At 37.3% G+C, this 15,706-nt stretch overlaps 1 protein-coding gene across 1 annotated transcript in view; it reads right to left on the reverse strand.

The window, feature by feature from the left end:
* Nucleotides 1-223: 223 nt before the first annotated feature.
* The window catches only part of OLA1 (Obg like ATPase 1), an 86,217-nt gene continuing 70,734 nt past the window's right edge, over nt 224-15,706 (reverse strand). Inside the window, exons 8-11 of the mRNA XM_031599452.2 lie at nt 7,880-8,020; nt 7,050-7,146; nt 4,838-4,960; nt 224-776 (exon numbers count right to left, since the gene is read on the reverse strand). Coding sequence (XP_031455312.1) covers nt 675-776; nt 4,838-4,960; nt 7,050-7,146; nt 7,880-8,020 — 463 coding nt within the window. The 3' untranslated portion in view covers nt 224-674. The remainder of the gene's footprint in view (nt 777-4,837; nt 4,961-7,049; nt 7,147-7,879; nt 8,021-15,706) is intronic.

The raw sequence follows: 15,706 nt of genomic DNA on the forward strand, positions 1-15,706 counted from the left end.
TTATCCTTGCTATCATCTCTCAGTGAATGTCCATCTACAAATTCATTAACTTTTTTGAGACAAATCATTGGCATCCTAATCTTCTGATTCCCATGAAAGACTCACTTTCAAGATACAATTGCAGCTGCCCCACACTGCCAGTTACTGTATCATACACGTCTTAAAATTCTGTAATCAGCATCCACCAGGTGCCGTATCGCATTCAGCACACCACAGTCAGTCAATACAGACATCCCCAAACACACCAAGGCTGGTTTTGTCAAATGTTTTATTGAGTGTAGACATCTGGAGTACTGTAAAACATGCATTATCTGTAGATTCAAAAAGGAGCAAGCCACATTGTCCTCACTGTCAAACGTGTCAGGCTTGGCATACATGATGGAGATTAATGAAGTATCATGAGAGTAATATGGTTCCTGAAAAGCTTCTACAATTTGGAGTAGGGTCTTAATCGTTTCAAATGCAAAGCTGTTCACATTTAGTGAACTTGCATGTTCACCGAAGGTGCCGTATTTTAATTCAAAACAAACAAGAATAATTTCACTGGGGGAAGGGGTGGTTCCCTAGGTAGAAACTGTATGCTTTTTGTTTCCAGATATTCCATCCCAAATAAAAATTCAAATGCTTTTTGAAGCAGCACAGTTTATTTCTGAGCAACGAACAATGTCTGATACTCATTTCTTCTTGGGTTGCTGAGGTGTATTAAATTTAAAGAAGATAATATCTCCATCCTCCACAACATAATTCCTGCCTTGTTGCCTGTATTTTCCAGCAGCCTGTAAATATGATAAACAAGAGGAAAATTGGTTATTTCATTAGACATTTTATAGCATTTCCTATCTGTAAGTTTTTTAATACATTTTAGTGTTAAAAAAAAAAATGATGGTAATGCTTCAGCTTCTGAGTCTGACAGTCACGGTACTCCCCAGTTTGACACAATTTGGTTTCACATGCACGCAGAACATAAAATAATAATTTCACCATTGAGCTGGTGCCACGTCAGTGCCTTCTGTCTCATAATGCAGTCAATCCGAAACATTTCTGCATTGGAAATGGAACGTAGAAGAACACAAACCCCAGCAAATCTAATGATAATAGAGACTAAACCAGTTTTTAGGCTTTCCTTCCTTTCATCCAAGTAGCCCTTCAGATGGCCAATGCTGGTGGCATTTTTATTATCCTTGCTATCGTCTCTCAGTGAATGTCCATCTACAAATTCATTAACTGGGCTTGCAGGAGGCAGCAATGCCCAGCACCCTGCCCGGTGGTGGCCGTGCTCACACACACCAACTTTGGAGTGGCTTCCAGCCAAGGACAAGCCCCAGCTGCCAGAGCCACTGCGCGAGGAGGTCAGAGCTGCACGCACCTCGTGCTTCCAGCGGGGCCCTCGCCTGCTGGCGCCCAGATAACGAAGGGCCCAGGGGTATGAAATGCAGTCTTTCCATCAGAATTTCCTTTAGAACAAATTTGCTTATGGTACAGACATCAGAAGGGCAGATGTAAGAGCAGATAGACTGTGAAACCGGGATAGAGGGGATGGCACTGAGACCAAAGACATGAAAAGGAAATTCGTTATGGAGATGCTATACTTGAGGAGAGCAGAAAATAGGTAAGGAACCTATTAAGAATCATTGCGCTCTGCATTAGAATTTATTATTATACTTTCCTGTCTTTATCTCATTGTAATTAAGCCCGGCATTACAGAGGCTACAGAGAAGCTGCAGCATTAGGACTGACAGACTGGGCGGGAGGTGGTCTACAGCAGCATTTATCTTGAAAAGTGATCTACAATATGGAAAAGTTGAGAGCTTCTGCTTTAGTTCAATAACCATTCCTGTTTTGAAGTTTTCTCTTGCAGGAGAAAGTGCTTCCATGCAAGACCTCACTGTGCCATTATTCTCAATGACACTATCACAGTGGTGGCATGCTAAGATCCCATTACAGGAAAGCTGTTAACTAATGACCTTAGTTGCAGTAGAACAGATCAGATTAATGGTACATAGTTAACTTAGACACCTTTCTTTCACAAAGCCTGCTCTGTAAAGCAACGTATTCCCCATATTGCTGTCTAGGAATTTAGAGGCTCAATAACCTTGTCGCTGTCACTCCTTATTTAAATGTCACCAGCGATGCTAGCCTACAGAAAATTTCAGATACAGCATCTCAGACAACAAATATTCAGCACAGCAGTGATTGACCTTATCCCGTATAACCAACCTATCAATAGATAACAAGTAAGACGTTACCAATTTCTATATTTATCCCCTGGAAATTTGCTGAGACAATAAAAGCCTTACTTTCAAGTAGTCTTAGCAGCTCTTTCCTTTGAGGATCCTAATAATGCTCAAAGTCAAGAGTAATTAGACTAATTGATGGCATAAACACTAATAAAACAGTGCTGTAAAAATCATCGGCAAGTCAAAGCTGCAGGCACAGGTACACAGACATTATGCAGTCGGATACCTTTATTGCTCTCATATCGGCGTACAAACCTGACCTCCACAAAGTATCAACATGGATTTTTCTCAGCACATCCTTGCACACCGTCAGAGCGGCACAGACTACCTTAATTAAATACATTTTGACGCACTAACACGAGTTTATGTATTTTTGTTACCAGTTTACAGTTAATTAAAAGTGACAGTGTTCCTTTAAATTCTCTGGAGACCATTTAATCCATTTCCATTGCTATCAGAAACACTGGTTGAAAAAATCAATACCCATTTGTGAATCTTGAGTATGTATTAAACAAGACACGTCTAACCAGTTCATTTGCACTTGAAAGCAGCCATCTGTAGAAGCCAGCTTTGCCTAAGCAGATATGATTGCTAATAATGTGATATCCCTGTAGACTACAAAGCCCACACAGAGCTATTCAGTGTATAGTTCACAGCACTGGCATTAAATTAGTTATGCTGTACTGGTGTTAGACACACACAAAATCAAACTTAAAAATCGATCAACTTGATAACGTACAAAGCGGGCGACTCCCATTACCGCTGTTATTTCAGTTGACTCCTAAAAGCTCCCAAATCTAATTTTGAAATTTACCAGCAATACAGAAGTAATTAGTAATGTGTATAGCACGAAACATTGTATTAAATGCAAATCAGAAAGAGACTGGAGTAATATCCTGCCTTTTTCTAAGAGCAAGGGTTTTGCTGGTTGGGTTTTTTGTTTTTAACTGATTTAAATACGGAAAAACAAAGGCAAATACTCTTGCTTTATTACACGTACCTTCAAAGCAGCCAACGTTTACTCATTAAATGCACTTTGAACACAGAAGCTCGCTGTCTAGAATCTTACATAGCGACAAGCAAATGACAATACACGAGCAAAATACTTAATAGATTAATTCAGTAGAGATTAAGTGATGCAGCTTCTCAGGGAGAACACTCCGATTTGAACTTCAAAAACCGATGCAGGCAAAATATGAATCTTGGTTACATAAGGTGGTTCCTGACTACAGAATATCGGATTTATTTATAGCTGTGGTTTCACTTTACAACTACAACTCGACTTCCCTTTTCATAAAACAGTTCACATGCCGCAACGAACCAATTATACTGGGATTTTTTTTCCTCCACTTCCTGGGGTTCAAACAAACCTATTAAAGCCCCGCTGCTCAGTATGATCTTCCTTAGCGATACCACTGAGAATAAGCTGAATCTGAAATCATAGTTTTGCATACCTTTCAAGCTATCAAATCGCAAACAATAAAGCCGACCCTTTTAAATTCTTTAACACGTTACAGTGCTTAGGAACCTTCAAGTACTGAGGTGGATTAAAAAAAAAAAAATTTCTATAATCGCGATTTTGTAAGATTTTATAAAATAGAAATCTTATTAAAACATCACAAATGCCAAATGAGAATTTAAATGCATATGAAATAAAGGGAAGTTTCTCTGGTTAAAGAAGGTGGAAATAATGCAACAGCAACACAGAACAACAGTTTTTCTTATGACATTTATTTGCCACGTACAAGGTAATTTTGTATTTAATAACTTTGAATGAGATATAATTTGTCAGCCAGAAGAAGGGCACAACTTTGGGCACCCAATCAGTCTCTGCCCTCTAGTGTTGAGAAAGCAGATAAAACTCTTAATAGAAGTATAACTACAAAAAAGCATGAGCTCATGAAAAGTTTCTCATTAAAAACATTAGCTGCCTATTCAGTATCTACTGAAAGCTAGAAAACTTCACTTCATGTAGTACATTTTAAAGGGCCAACTAATTACTACTGGTACCCCAAACTGTGCAAGGCATAGCACTTTTGAGTATGACATCAAAGAGCAATTGAACTTAATACTGAAATGGTAAATTCCAAGATTTTATTGTGCCTATCACAGCCTACATGTGGAGTCCACTACTCCTAAAAAAAAAATTATGAAATATTTTTTTAAATATTTGGCATTTGGTTGTTTGTTGCTTCACAGCAAACTCAAAAAGGATGACGCATTATTGGAAGACACGTTTTCTGCATTTTTTGCCTTTGTTTTAAAGGTTTGAAAGTCTGCTAGATCATTGAAAAAGTTTCATTTTTCCAAAGCACATTCATTTTAAAGATTATGACCATCTGAACACTAACGTATAAACTAAAAAGAGAACAAAGCACAACATTTGGTGCTGGTGTTGATATTTAGTACATAATCTGCCTTGGATACTGGAACTACTGTTGCACTCCTGCTCAGCAAGTTGGTGCATCTTTCCTTTTCCTAAGTTGAGAGTGGATTTTGCTCTGTCGCTGTGACTGTTATTCAAGAATGTCTTCCCAGTGAAAAATACACATGAAATGGAAAAAAGGAAGAAATGAGAAGAAAAAGAATGGGGAGCTCACCTTGACAGCAGCTTCTGAACCTCCTTCTTTAAAATCTTCATATTTCATTACCTCAGCCATAATGAATCCCTTTTCGAAATCTGTGTGAATCTTCCCTGCAGCCTGAGGAGCCTTCGTCCCTTTCTGTCAGTGGAAAGACCAGAAGAAAATTAATTGCATTTAAGAAGATTGATTGCAGAAGAGAGGTTTCTTCTTTTTAGATACGCTTTCAGGATCTGTTGAAACTTTGTTTCCTATCAGTTAGAACGTCACACATACAGCTGGGTGTTTCTTCAAGTTGGGACACACAGATAAATGCCTTCGCCACAGATAAACCAACTGACATTAAAAAGAAGGGCAGCTTTGTTTTTTTCCAATAGGCATAAACAGCAGTATTGATCTTAGAAGGTATGACTGTGTTCTGCTGTGGGAGTCACTTCGATCCCTGGCTCTTCACATAGAAAGCGAGGAAAATAAAGATCATTTTTTAAAATAACTTTAAAATCTGAAAGACCCAAGACTTTCAGTTACATTCAAATAATTTCAGCTACATGGTAACATTCCTTGGCAAGCTGCATTTGAAATCAGAAACAATGTATGAATCGCAACCTTTATATACTTGCTGATTTTTTTTTCAAAATCATTTTAGTAAATCTAGAAAAAAAATATTCTTACCAAAATGTCAACAATTACATCACTTAAAAATAATTAAATAAAAAAAAAAATCACAGCAACTATTATAAGGTAATTCAAGCTTTTGCAATAAAGCAGAATGCATTATAGCTGTATGCCTTAAATTACCAGGACATGCATTCTGTGCACATACAACCACGGCAAGAAATTTGAGAAATAATGGTGACCTAAAGGCTGCTTAATAAAGCATGTTAAAGTGCTAAGGAGTCTGACACTGTAAAGCACAGTTTTTACAATAAAAGATGTATTGGGTTAATATGGCTACTCACTGATGCTTACCTGACTAAATATCTTCGCACATTAAATCAAAGACACTTACAATCAGTCTTAAGATAAACCAGCTTTCAAATTTTCTAATAAAGAGCAAGCATTTCTCCTGCTGAAAACAGCAGAGTTTCAGAATGCGCTCTTAGAAACTCTGGCATAAATCAGAAGGATAGAACTTCTACTGTGTTATTTCAGTAGCTATTTCAAGGGCACTAGCTGCGAGTTAGCACGGAAAAGGGGACAGATGAAAAGACTAAAAAATATTTCTAAAAGACCACTCGTGAGTTTGATGTGCTGAAATATACACACACACACATCTGTAGCAGTATCAGCTAAAAATATAAATTTCCTGGAAATTATGTTGATTAATGAAAACAAATTAATTCCTTTGAAATGAAATTAAACGCAGCATTGAAATTCACTGCACAGCACTAAATATACTGATGCAAAAAAAAAAAAAAGGCTCAATGACAGATCTGCATCCCCAAAAGTTGATGCTTTGTAATTTTTAAGGTAGTTTATAACTATATGTGTTGCAAAATATTTTGCAATACTGATCCTTATATTACACTGTATTTTCATTCAAAGGCAAAGCACTACAGCTCAGCTCTTACTATCCTCTGGGAATAAATTAGTCAATCTCTATGGTTGTAATCATTCTACATCAATATTTAAAATACATAATATAATTTTAGGATTGCATAAGTTACTGGATAAACACAGAAAGCTACCAAAATAAAGTAGGTCTAAATATTAGAGTCAGTAGAAGATCTGAATTACTGCACAGTGATTTTAGGTTTTTGAGCCCAACTGTGTATCCACGAGGAATATAATGATGTTATATTGCTTTTATTGCTGAAAATGTAATCCGAGCAAAGCAAAGGAGGAATGAACCACCCGCAACCCAAACAAACTTAGTGAATACAAAATGAAAAGCAACATCAATTTCACTGCAGACAAACCCAGTCACACAGATTAAGCAAGCACAATACTGGTACGTCTTATCTCTGACCACAGGAGGAGGGTAGACAGATTCTACAGGATGAAGAAATTCAGACTATGTAATAGGCAGAATCAATTGTTACCTGCCTCAATCAATGCAGCTCCACTTTCACTGTTCAGCAGCTCACAAATAATTAAAGTTATCCTGGACAAAAACCTCATCTGTAATGACTAGCTAACCGCCACCATGACAAACTTCAAAGTCAGTGATATCAATCTGAATTCAATAGTGTGGAACTGGATATAGCTGATGAATAAGTATGAATCTTACCCTGATGGTCCATGCACGCACTTCATCTGGGCCTGCGGTGAAAAAGTATTCTAGTTGGAGTGCTGCATATCCAGCCTTAATGATCTTTGGTAAAGCACTGGAAAAAAAAATGAATCCAATTCATTCAACATATACACATGAAACAGCTAAATGCCTCAAGTAATCAATTTACATTGAAAGACATTGCATATTTGGAAGACACTGGATCTACTTTTAAACTCTGTGACAATCAGAGTAACCTTTTTCTTTGAGCTCTCTTCAGAAGAACTATTTTTTCTTTTCTTTTTCTTTTTTTCTTTTTTCTTTCTTTTTTTTTTTTTTTTTTTAAACTGCAGCAACATATACATAGCATTTTGATTTGCTTATTTGGCAGGATACAGAAATATGGGATAAATTGAAATCACCCTACCAAGCAGCACTTTTGGTCTCATGCAATTTTCAAGACTTCTGGTCATGAAAGCATAACTGTTCAACTGAAATTCAATATTGAAACAATTTCTTACAGTTCTTCAGAAAAATTACGGCAAAATTATCTCCACCATTCCTGCTCCCCATGGATGACGAAACAGTTTTGGTGATCGCTCCTTCTCAAAAATATACATAACTAATACCTATGTTATAATTAAAACACTGTACAGAGATGACAGATGACAGTTAAAAACTTAATTTAAAATAAATCTTTTCACTCTGTCTCATGGTAAAGAAAGGAGAAGATTCTCTCTTTATAATGGTAATTACTCTGTCATTTATTATTCTATCAGCGCAAGCAATTAAATTACTGCAAGGAAATAGTTGATAATAAAGTGTAGGGAAAATGAATGCTAATTAACCTTTGTGTCATGTTCTCTTCCAGATACTTCTGTTTCTCCTCAGCACTCATATCTTGCAACTTGAGTTCCAAGGCCCCACTAAAAGGAATGACCAAAGCACCCGGGTCGTGCTTGTCCACCCACTCTTTAATTTTTATCAACCTGTAGACAACAAAGGGCACAACATTATCTTGTAGTGCATGCATGGCTGTACCACATTCATTATTATCAAGTAGCACATACATATTCATAAGAATTGCACGGTTTTATGATGCCATCTTTTTGTGTATTGCTTTCCAAGGTCAAGGCATTAACAGGCAGCGATTGCTTCAGGTGTACTCCATTAACATTTCACTGTTTCTTGGTTTCTGTTTGGCATTTAATCTATAAGAAATAGCCATAATTTGAGACAATAACTGGGTTTTTGGTTGAGGTTAAACACTTGCAATCTAAAATGCTAACTGAATAAAGCTGCATTCGTAGACGTAATTTTTCTGAGACTTTTCTGAACGCAAAGGCGTTCTTCATCAAGCTTAGTAAAACTGAGGGGTTTTCAGCTTTTCTTCTGACTTACTTTTTCCATTAACAACTTCCCTCAGTGGCTAGGGCAGCTGATACTCACAGACAGAAAAGAACACTGCATTCTATAACCTCCCAGACAGCAAGCAGTACCCTGTTTTTTTCTGGTTATTGATCCCGAAGGATGCCATAGCTAATGAATACAGGGCCATGTTGCCACCAGTTTTTTCCACCTTTCTATTATCTCCCCAGGACAAAGCTTCTAGATATTATACTACTATTATTTTAATAATTTGTAATAAAGAACCACATTTTCTATTTCTTCTCACCTTCCGTTTTCTCAACTGGCAGCACCATCAGTAAGAGTTTCGTGTACTTTTTTTAGTTGAATGAAATTATGCGTTTTAGAGCTATGGATTTATGGTACTGGTTTTTAAAAGTTCAATATCTCAATTTTAAAAAATCACAAATACGTGCAGCACATTCACATCGTATTAATAACTGCAAATGCTATGTACTTTAAATCTAAGAGAGACATTCAGAAATGACCTGGAAGGACTGATGACTCTTCAGCTTCATCTCCAGGGCACTACTTCTGAACCTGGGGAATGGTAGGAATGCAGACAACTGTGCATTCAGGAAGGAAACACAACAGCCAATAGGCAAGAGAATATTTCCTGCACACTAAGGCAAAAAGTACAAAACACAGTGCTCTGGGTACCGTAGATGTTTCAGGCCCAAAGCACCCACCATACAGCACAGATTTTATGCTTGCTGAGTTCCTTTTCTTAGTCCCGCTAATCTCTGAGATTTAGACCAAGGTTTTAACTGCTATTATACTAAAGTGCTTTGAAACTGTGGCCTGCAAACCTTTAAATAATCAATGCAAATGTCACTTCAGAAAAAAAACGAACTGAACCACAAGTTCATCAACACACATTTGTCAAAGAAAATAGCAGGGGATCAGAGCTATTATGAGATTAAGTGCATGGCCCACTGAGTAGGGCTTTAGATGGGACAAAGAATATAAAAGTTCACTCAACAGTTTTCACACGTTTGTTATATAAGGCTGGTCCTTCTATCATTTACTTATGTAAATACCCCATCGGTGGTTTTCAATCCTCATTATACTAATCTTTCTTCCTCCAGTTATCCAATGAAAATATAGTCTGGTACCCAAGACTGATACTGAAACACTACTGCCTTCCGAGACACATGAATTGAAAACCACAATTAAAGCACATTTCTGAAACCACACGTGACATCTAACAGCACTTCTAAAACTAACGTTTGTCGTTAACTAATTTATTTGGGCTAACAAATGGGATACCAAAAGTTCACAGCTTATAAACGTCAACCTTTTGCAGAAAACGTATCTAGGAATGTATCTGCTATTCATAAGGGGACTTAACATCTGTGCATACTTTTTTTTTCCTTTGAAAAGTATCTAACACCAGCCCTTAGACTAATTAAATAACACACCAACTGAAAGGCACAATGAAACACGCTAACTTGAAAAACTGAAACAGGCACAAAACCCATGTCTAAAATTGTATCCAAATTCTGTTTGGTAAATATGGTCATCGTAACCAATAAACTAAGAACTATTGTGGAACAACAAGATAAGAAATAATTACTTTGGCTAAAACACCAATTCAGAATAATAATAGTCTTAGACTGTCATTTTAACAGCTTTTCTATTGAGTCCTTAGAGGGATTATTTGCATTCCTCAGGTATTCTATTGTACAATTCAGATGAATAAAGACTTACAAATCATTCCTCTACCGCCAGTGTGAGACTTTGATCCAGTGAATACACCATTGTACCTTAACTATAATTGGCAAAAAACCTGACAGTGTAGAGCATCACAAGCTTAATAACAAAGGAGAATATCTCAAAGTGTTGACAGATGATCTTCATAATGCAGGAGCAGAGCTGGTACATTTTAGCAATAAATGAGCACCAAGGTCTAAAGGTCTCTGAAGTGACTGACATCAGACCTGCTTCAGCCTCGCTAGAAGAATACGGTACTGCATCGTACTCAGCAGACAGTCAGGTTCTCTGCCTGAGTGTTTCACTTTTCTGACTTTCAATGTCAAAGAATTACTAAAAAGTATTCAGGAATTCCCCTAAACAAATCAAACCAAAATAAAAAGTAAATACTCAAATATAAATACAGATACATGCTCTCAACAGAACTTTCTCCAGAGCAAAACTGTTGACTAATGATTGCTAAAGTAGTAACGCCTCTTTGTTTTTCAGTTAGGGATAACCCAGTGTGTTAAACAGAACAAAACTGTCTTAACATATTGGTAAAAAAAAAAAAAAAAAAAAACTATGTCAAAGTATATTTGATTTGAGCAAATCATTTTTCCATGGACGTATCAGGATGTCTGTAAAGGGACAGCAATAGCAACTTACTTGGACCTGTGTTAAGATAAGCAAATCCTGGAGTATTTTTCCATTTTTTTCATGCTGCATTTGACAGTGAATTACAAAAGGTATTGGATTTCAGGCTGGCAGAGAAGACTATTGACAACAGAAAATCTCAATTAAGAAAACACACTAAAATCTAACAACGTGAAAAATAAAAGAAATCCAGTAAAACTGGCAGAAGAATCAATGACCATGATAAACAGCTGAAACTACTTTAACTTCAAGAAACAAGAAAGTAAACTGAAATCTACTTGAAAACAGCAGACACACAAAAAGCAACAACAAAATCCTCTTTCCTGTCCATGTTTATAAAAATGCTGTTACAAGCAGAGTCAGAACCAAATACAAGCAGAATGTAGAAAGGCAGCTTCTAGTTCCACTCAGCAATAACAGCCAGGGATGTCTCAGAGCATTCTGGTCAACCAGCAGTGTTAGTCCACCAAAATTGTTTGGCTGCTCTCTCCAGCTGGCCCTAGAGAGGAGTGTAGCAACAGCACCTGCAGGCAGCTCCTGAACTGAAATTTAATTCTGTCCACCACAAATGGACAGTAATATCCCTTCTGGAAAACAATACAAGCCCAAGATGCAGCAAGATCACCACACATTTTGGTGAAGACAAACATCTTAAACTAAATTAAAAACAAGACTGTATAAAACCTGACACAAGAACAAAGCCAGATCTGAATGACTTGCAAATAGGGGATCAAAACTCAAAACTCTGACCAGGGAAAATGGCAGAGAGGAATTGAGATGCTCACTTTCACGCCAATATAGGACAAAAGCACATCAGCTTTCCTACTACTAATTTGGAAAATGCTGTGAAGACTTAAATGCTTTCTTGCCACTATAGATCTGTAAATATGACAAAGATATCATATATCAGGGGATTCCAGATTTTAATTCTGCATTAGCTTGACAAAGAAAAAGTAAACTGAAGAAGTCAATGACTCCAAGGGCAGAAGGATTCCGCCAGAGTTACCTGCTGACATTAAGTCAGGATGTAGAACGAACATAGGGAAAGGTTTAAAGATCAAGGCAGTCACTGGGAAGGCCAGCAAGCAATGAGCAACAAAAAGGGGAGCGGAGGCAAAAGAAATCAAAGCCTGCAGACAGACAAAATAAATAGACACAACAGTTGCAGAACATACATTAGCTATCAAATAATATTTGGCAAGCTGAGTTCCACATGAGAGATCCAGCTGGGAACAGAGACAGAGTTCTGATGGAAATAGAAGAGGTGATGGAAGAGAGAAGCTGCAGAGGAAACGTAAGCTCTGCGGACACCTGCAAGACAAGATGATCTGAAAAACTGACCCCAACAAGAAAAGGGTGATTTGTCAAAGTACACTTCTGTAAAAGCAAGACAAAAAAAACACCCATCCAACTCATGGAGGAGAAACAATTGCTTTTCTGTTCTACAACTGAACTATGAGTAGAAATTGGCAGAAACAAAACAGCGTGGCAGGGAAGAAGAAAATACCAGGTAGTACCACAAGAAAGACACAAACGCAGACAAAGAGATACTGAAGATCAAACTAAGTCATCAAAACATACAGAAGACTGGAGGAAAAAGAAAGAAAAAAAGATCTACAGATGGGAGTGAGAATACAAGGACCCAGAAATTCCAACATGTTCTTTCTCTTGGTGGTTCTGAGAAATTGAACATTTTAAAAACTTTTCAAAAGCCACCTGTTAAGTGCTTCATTCCCACTGCTGAAAAGCCTTCTGCAAGTTAGGCTTCTCTATCATGATTTAAATGCATTACTTCGACCAGGCCCATACACTGGGAATACACATTCCATATTTCTTTACAGCAGCCTTTAAATACTCACGTCCTTTTATTCTTTTTTTTTTCCCCTCCTTTATTTTGAGCTTTCTTTGTAGGTCACATATTACGCTTCTAACTTTGAAACTCTTAGTTTTTAAACCTCTAACCGTTCTCAGTGCTTTTTTCTGGTCTCTCTCCAGTTGGTCTAAATATTCCTGGAAACATGGAGGACCCAGTGCACTCCTCAGAGATCCCAATAATAAGGTCTTATGAGCATTAAAAAAGAAAAAAAACCCTAAAGGATTAACTCTCGCATTTTTAGACATTTATCCTGTTTATAAAACCCAGTACATTTGCTATTTTTGTGAAAGCACTGCAACATTATCAGATGCTCAGCTGATAACTTTTTGCATGACCCCACATGACTGGTTGTCCTTAATGCTGTATTTGCATAGCTGATTATTCTGCATAAAATCCCTCTCCTCAAAAGTAGCACCCTAGTCCTTTTTTACCTAATGATTTTTTTTCTATTTCTTGAGATGCTCCTAAATTCTAATTTTGATCTCTGCATACCTGGACATCTCCTAGTTTGGGGTCATCTACAGATTTAACAAGAACGCTCATCATCCAGCTCATTAATGGAAATACATAACAGTATTCAACCAGCAGCTGCTTCAGCAGATCTCATAATGAGATATTCTTCCATTTGCAAAGTGAACCACTGATAACTATGCTCTGTGTATTATCTTCCAACCAATCTTTCACACTTAAACTTTCATTAGTTTCTATTTAGCCAGCATTTCCTATGCTGTTTATGAAAATGCTGTCAGGCATTCAAGTCTTTAAAACCTTAATAAAAATCACAATACACAGTTTAGCATGTTTCTTCACAATGTGTAAGACCATTACATTTATCACAGACAAAATATTTGACTCATCTGAAAATTTAGTCTCCCTAAATTCACACTGGCTATTACATGTTGACTGAGTTGCTTCAAGACGATTAAAAACAACTGAATTGTTCCAACATTCTACTTGAAATTAACACAAAATTCACTGACTTAGAAATTGCTGGTTTCTTCTTTCCTCTTTATGGTTACCTTTTGTCTTTCAAAGCCTCAACCACTATCCACAAGCTATATAAACTGACAATAATTGGGTAATGATTTTTTTCTTCTTAGGATATTCTACTAATACCATTAGTTTTAGCTTATGTGGTGGAGTGAGAGAGGAAGATTTAATTTATCTGAGCACACTTCTACATGACACAGTCCTCAGGTGATGTCCTTCCATTCCATTTTATTAATATCCACATACTCCACGAAGACCAGGTCCCACTACAGCACTACATTTACACATACAGATATATGTATAGACAGGTATAGATAGAAAGAAAATTGCACTGCCTGAGTAAGCTTTCTTTCTATATTTATATTATCAACAAATACTGAAACAGGGAGAATGATGAACACAATGTACTAATATATCACAAAACAGGTCAGTGATACAAGTTAAGAATGGGAAACAAAGCACAAGCCATGATCCTGTACTTCACTGTAGCGGACTAACATGCTGTAACTCTCACTGTTACCCGCCTTTTTTTTTCTTTTCTTTCCTTTTTTTATTTTTTAAGAGTCTCTTTCTTCTTGCCCTACATGAAAAGAAAGGAAGACTAAACTGGGAAATATTAAAGAACAAAAAGGTACTTTCTTCCCTATCATTTTTTATGAAGAAGAAAGACTTACCAAAGGTTTTAGAGTACTATTACTGACCTAGGCAACCACATTTCAAATCAACAGTGACATTTAGGAGTTTATTCCATTTTATTTGCAGTTCCCAGATAGTCAGGAGGAACACAGCAATCCTTAGATTTGGGAAGGTCCTTTCCCCTCTTCTACCCTCACCAGAAAGGACTTCACAGCAACACTTAGAGCAAACACACACTTCTCACACGCTGGGCTGCCCCCTAGTCAGGAGCCTCCTCCCAGCACATCATGACAGGACCTGAGGGGGGACAGAACTTCATATTCTGTGCATCCTGAATGCTTTAAGTTTTTTAATCTTTTATGCCTTCTCATATCCCCTTTAGTACCCTGCCTCCACACCATTCACTGAGCCTAGAAGAACCTCCAGAGACCAACGTGGAGGACTGATCTCACATCAGATGGCACTTTAATCCCCAACACAGACTGACTAGAGCCTTAATCCAGGAAGTAGAAGAGTCCTTAAAATTCTTTTCTGCAACATTTTCAGGGTCTTAAGGCACATCCTGTGATCTCAGGAATTGTATGACAGAACCGTTATGAAAGTATTTCATCTTACCAGATCCGGATTTCACACTATTTAACTTAATATTCAATTTCAACTGATAATATCTCAAGACAAGAAGAAGTTTCTGACCTGTACTGTCATTTGACATTTATTCAGATATTTTCATAACCTTCCTTAATGCTCTCCCTTCAAACGTAAGTAATTCCAGGCTCCCTGCCTCATGCATGTCAAAGCCATTTTTTCCACGGCCTTCATCTTGATCAGTGCTACTATTCTACAACCCCTTTAATTTTTAAAGTCATTTGGTAGACGGGATGACCAGTATTCCATCTACTATTTCAGTTCAGGTCGCATCCCAGATTCTAAAGAAACATGGTTTCTGTTGGTTTTGTTTGTTTTATAATCTAGATTTGAGATTCTTATCCTGTTCCTCTTCTATCCAAATATTACACCTGTTTTCCTCTTACCAGCTGCTCATAGAGCAGGGGTTCTACTAGCACTACCTGCCATTTATCAGTGAAAACAATCTGGCAGAATGCCATGTTAGGAGGGTGGGAGAACTTAATTATTTACTCCTCCACCTCTCTTCTTTCAAGTTAGGCCAACTCACTTGTCCAGGAATCTTTCACAACTGCTTGCATCAACATAATGGAGGGATGGTGCAGGAACAGCTGAAGGCAGGATGCCTTAAGTTAGCCTATCACCCAAGTAACAGCAAAGCTACATAGCCAGATTCAGTCAGAAATTTCAGTGCTTATTACTGCAGAATGCTCGTGTATAAGTAGTCTTAGATTAAAGTTATCCCATATGAGATCACAAAATAGATTCTTCAAGGCAGAAAATATTAGTTGAC

The sequence above is a fragment of the Phasianus colchicus genome, chromosome 7 (assembly GCF_987193195.1).
Source record: "Phasianus colchicus chromosome 7, bPhaCol1.hap1.1, whole genome shotgun sequence".
NCBI classification, from domain to species: domain Eukaryota; kingdom Metazoa; phylum Chordata; class Aves; order Galliformes; family Phasianidae; genus Phasianus; species Phasianus colchicus.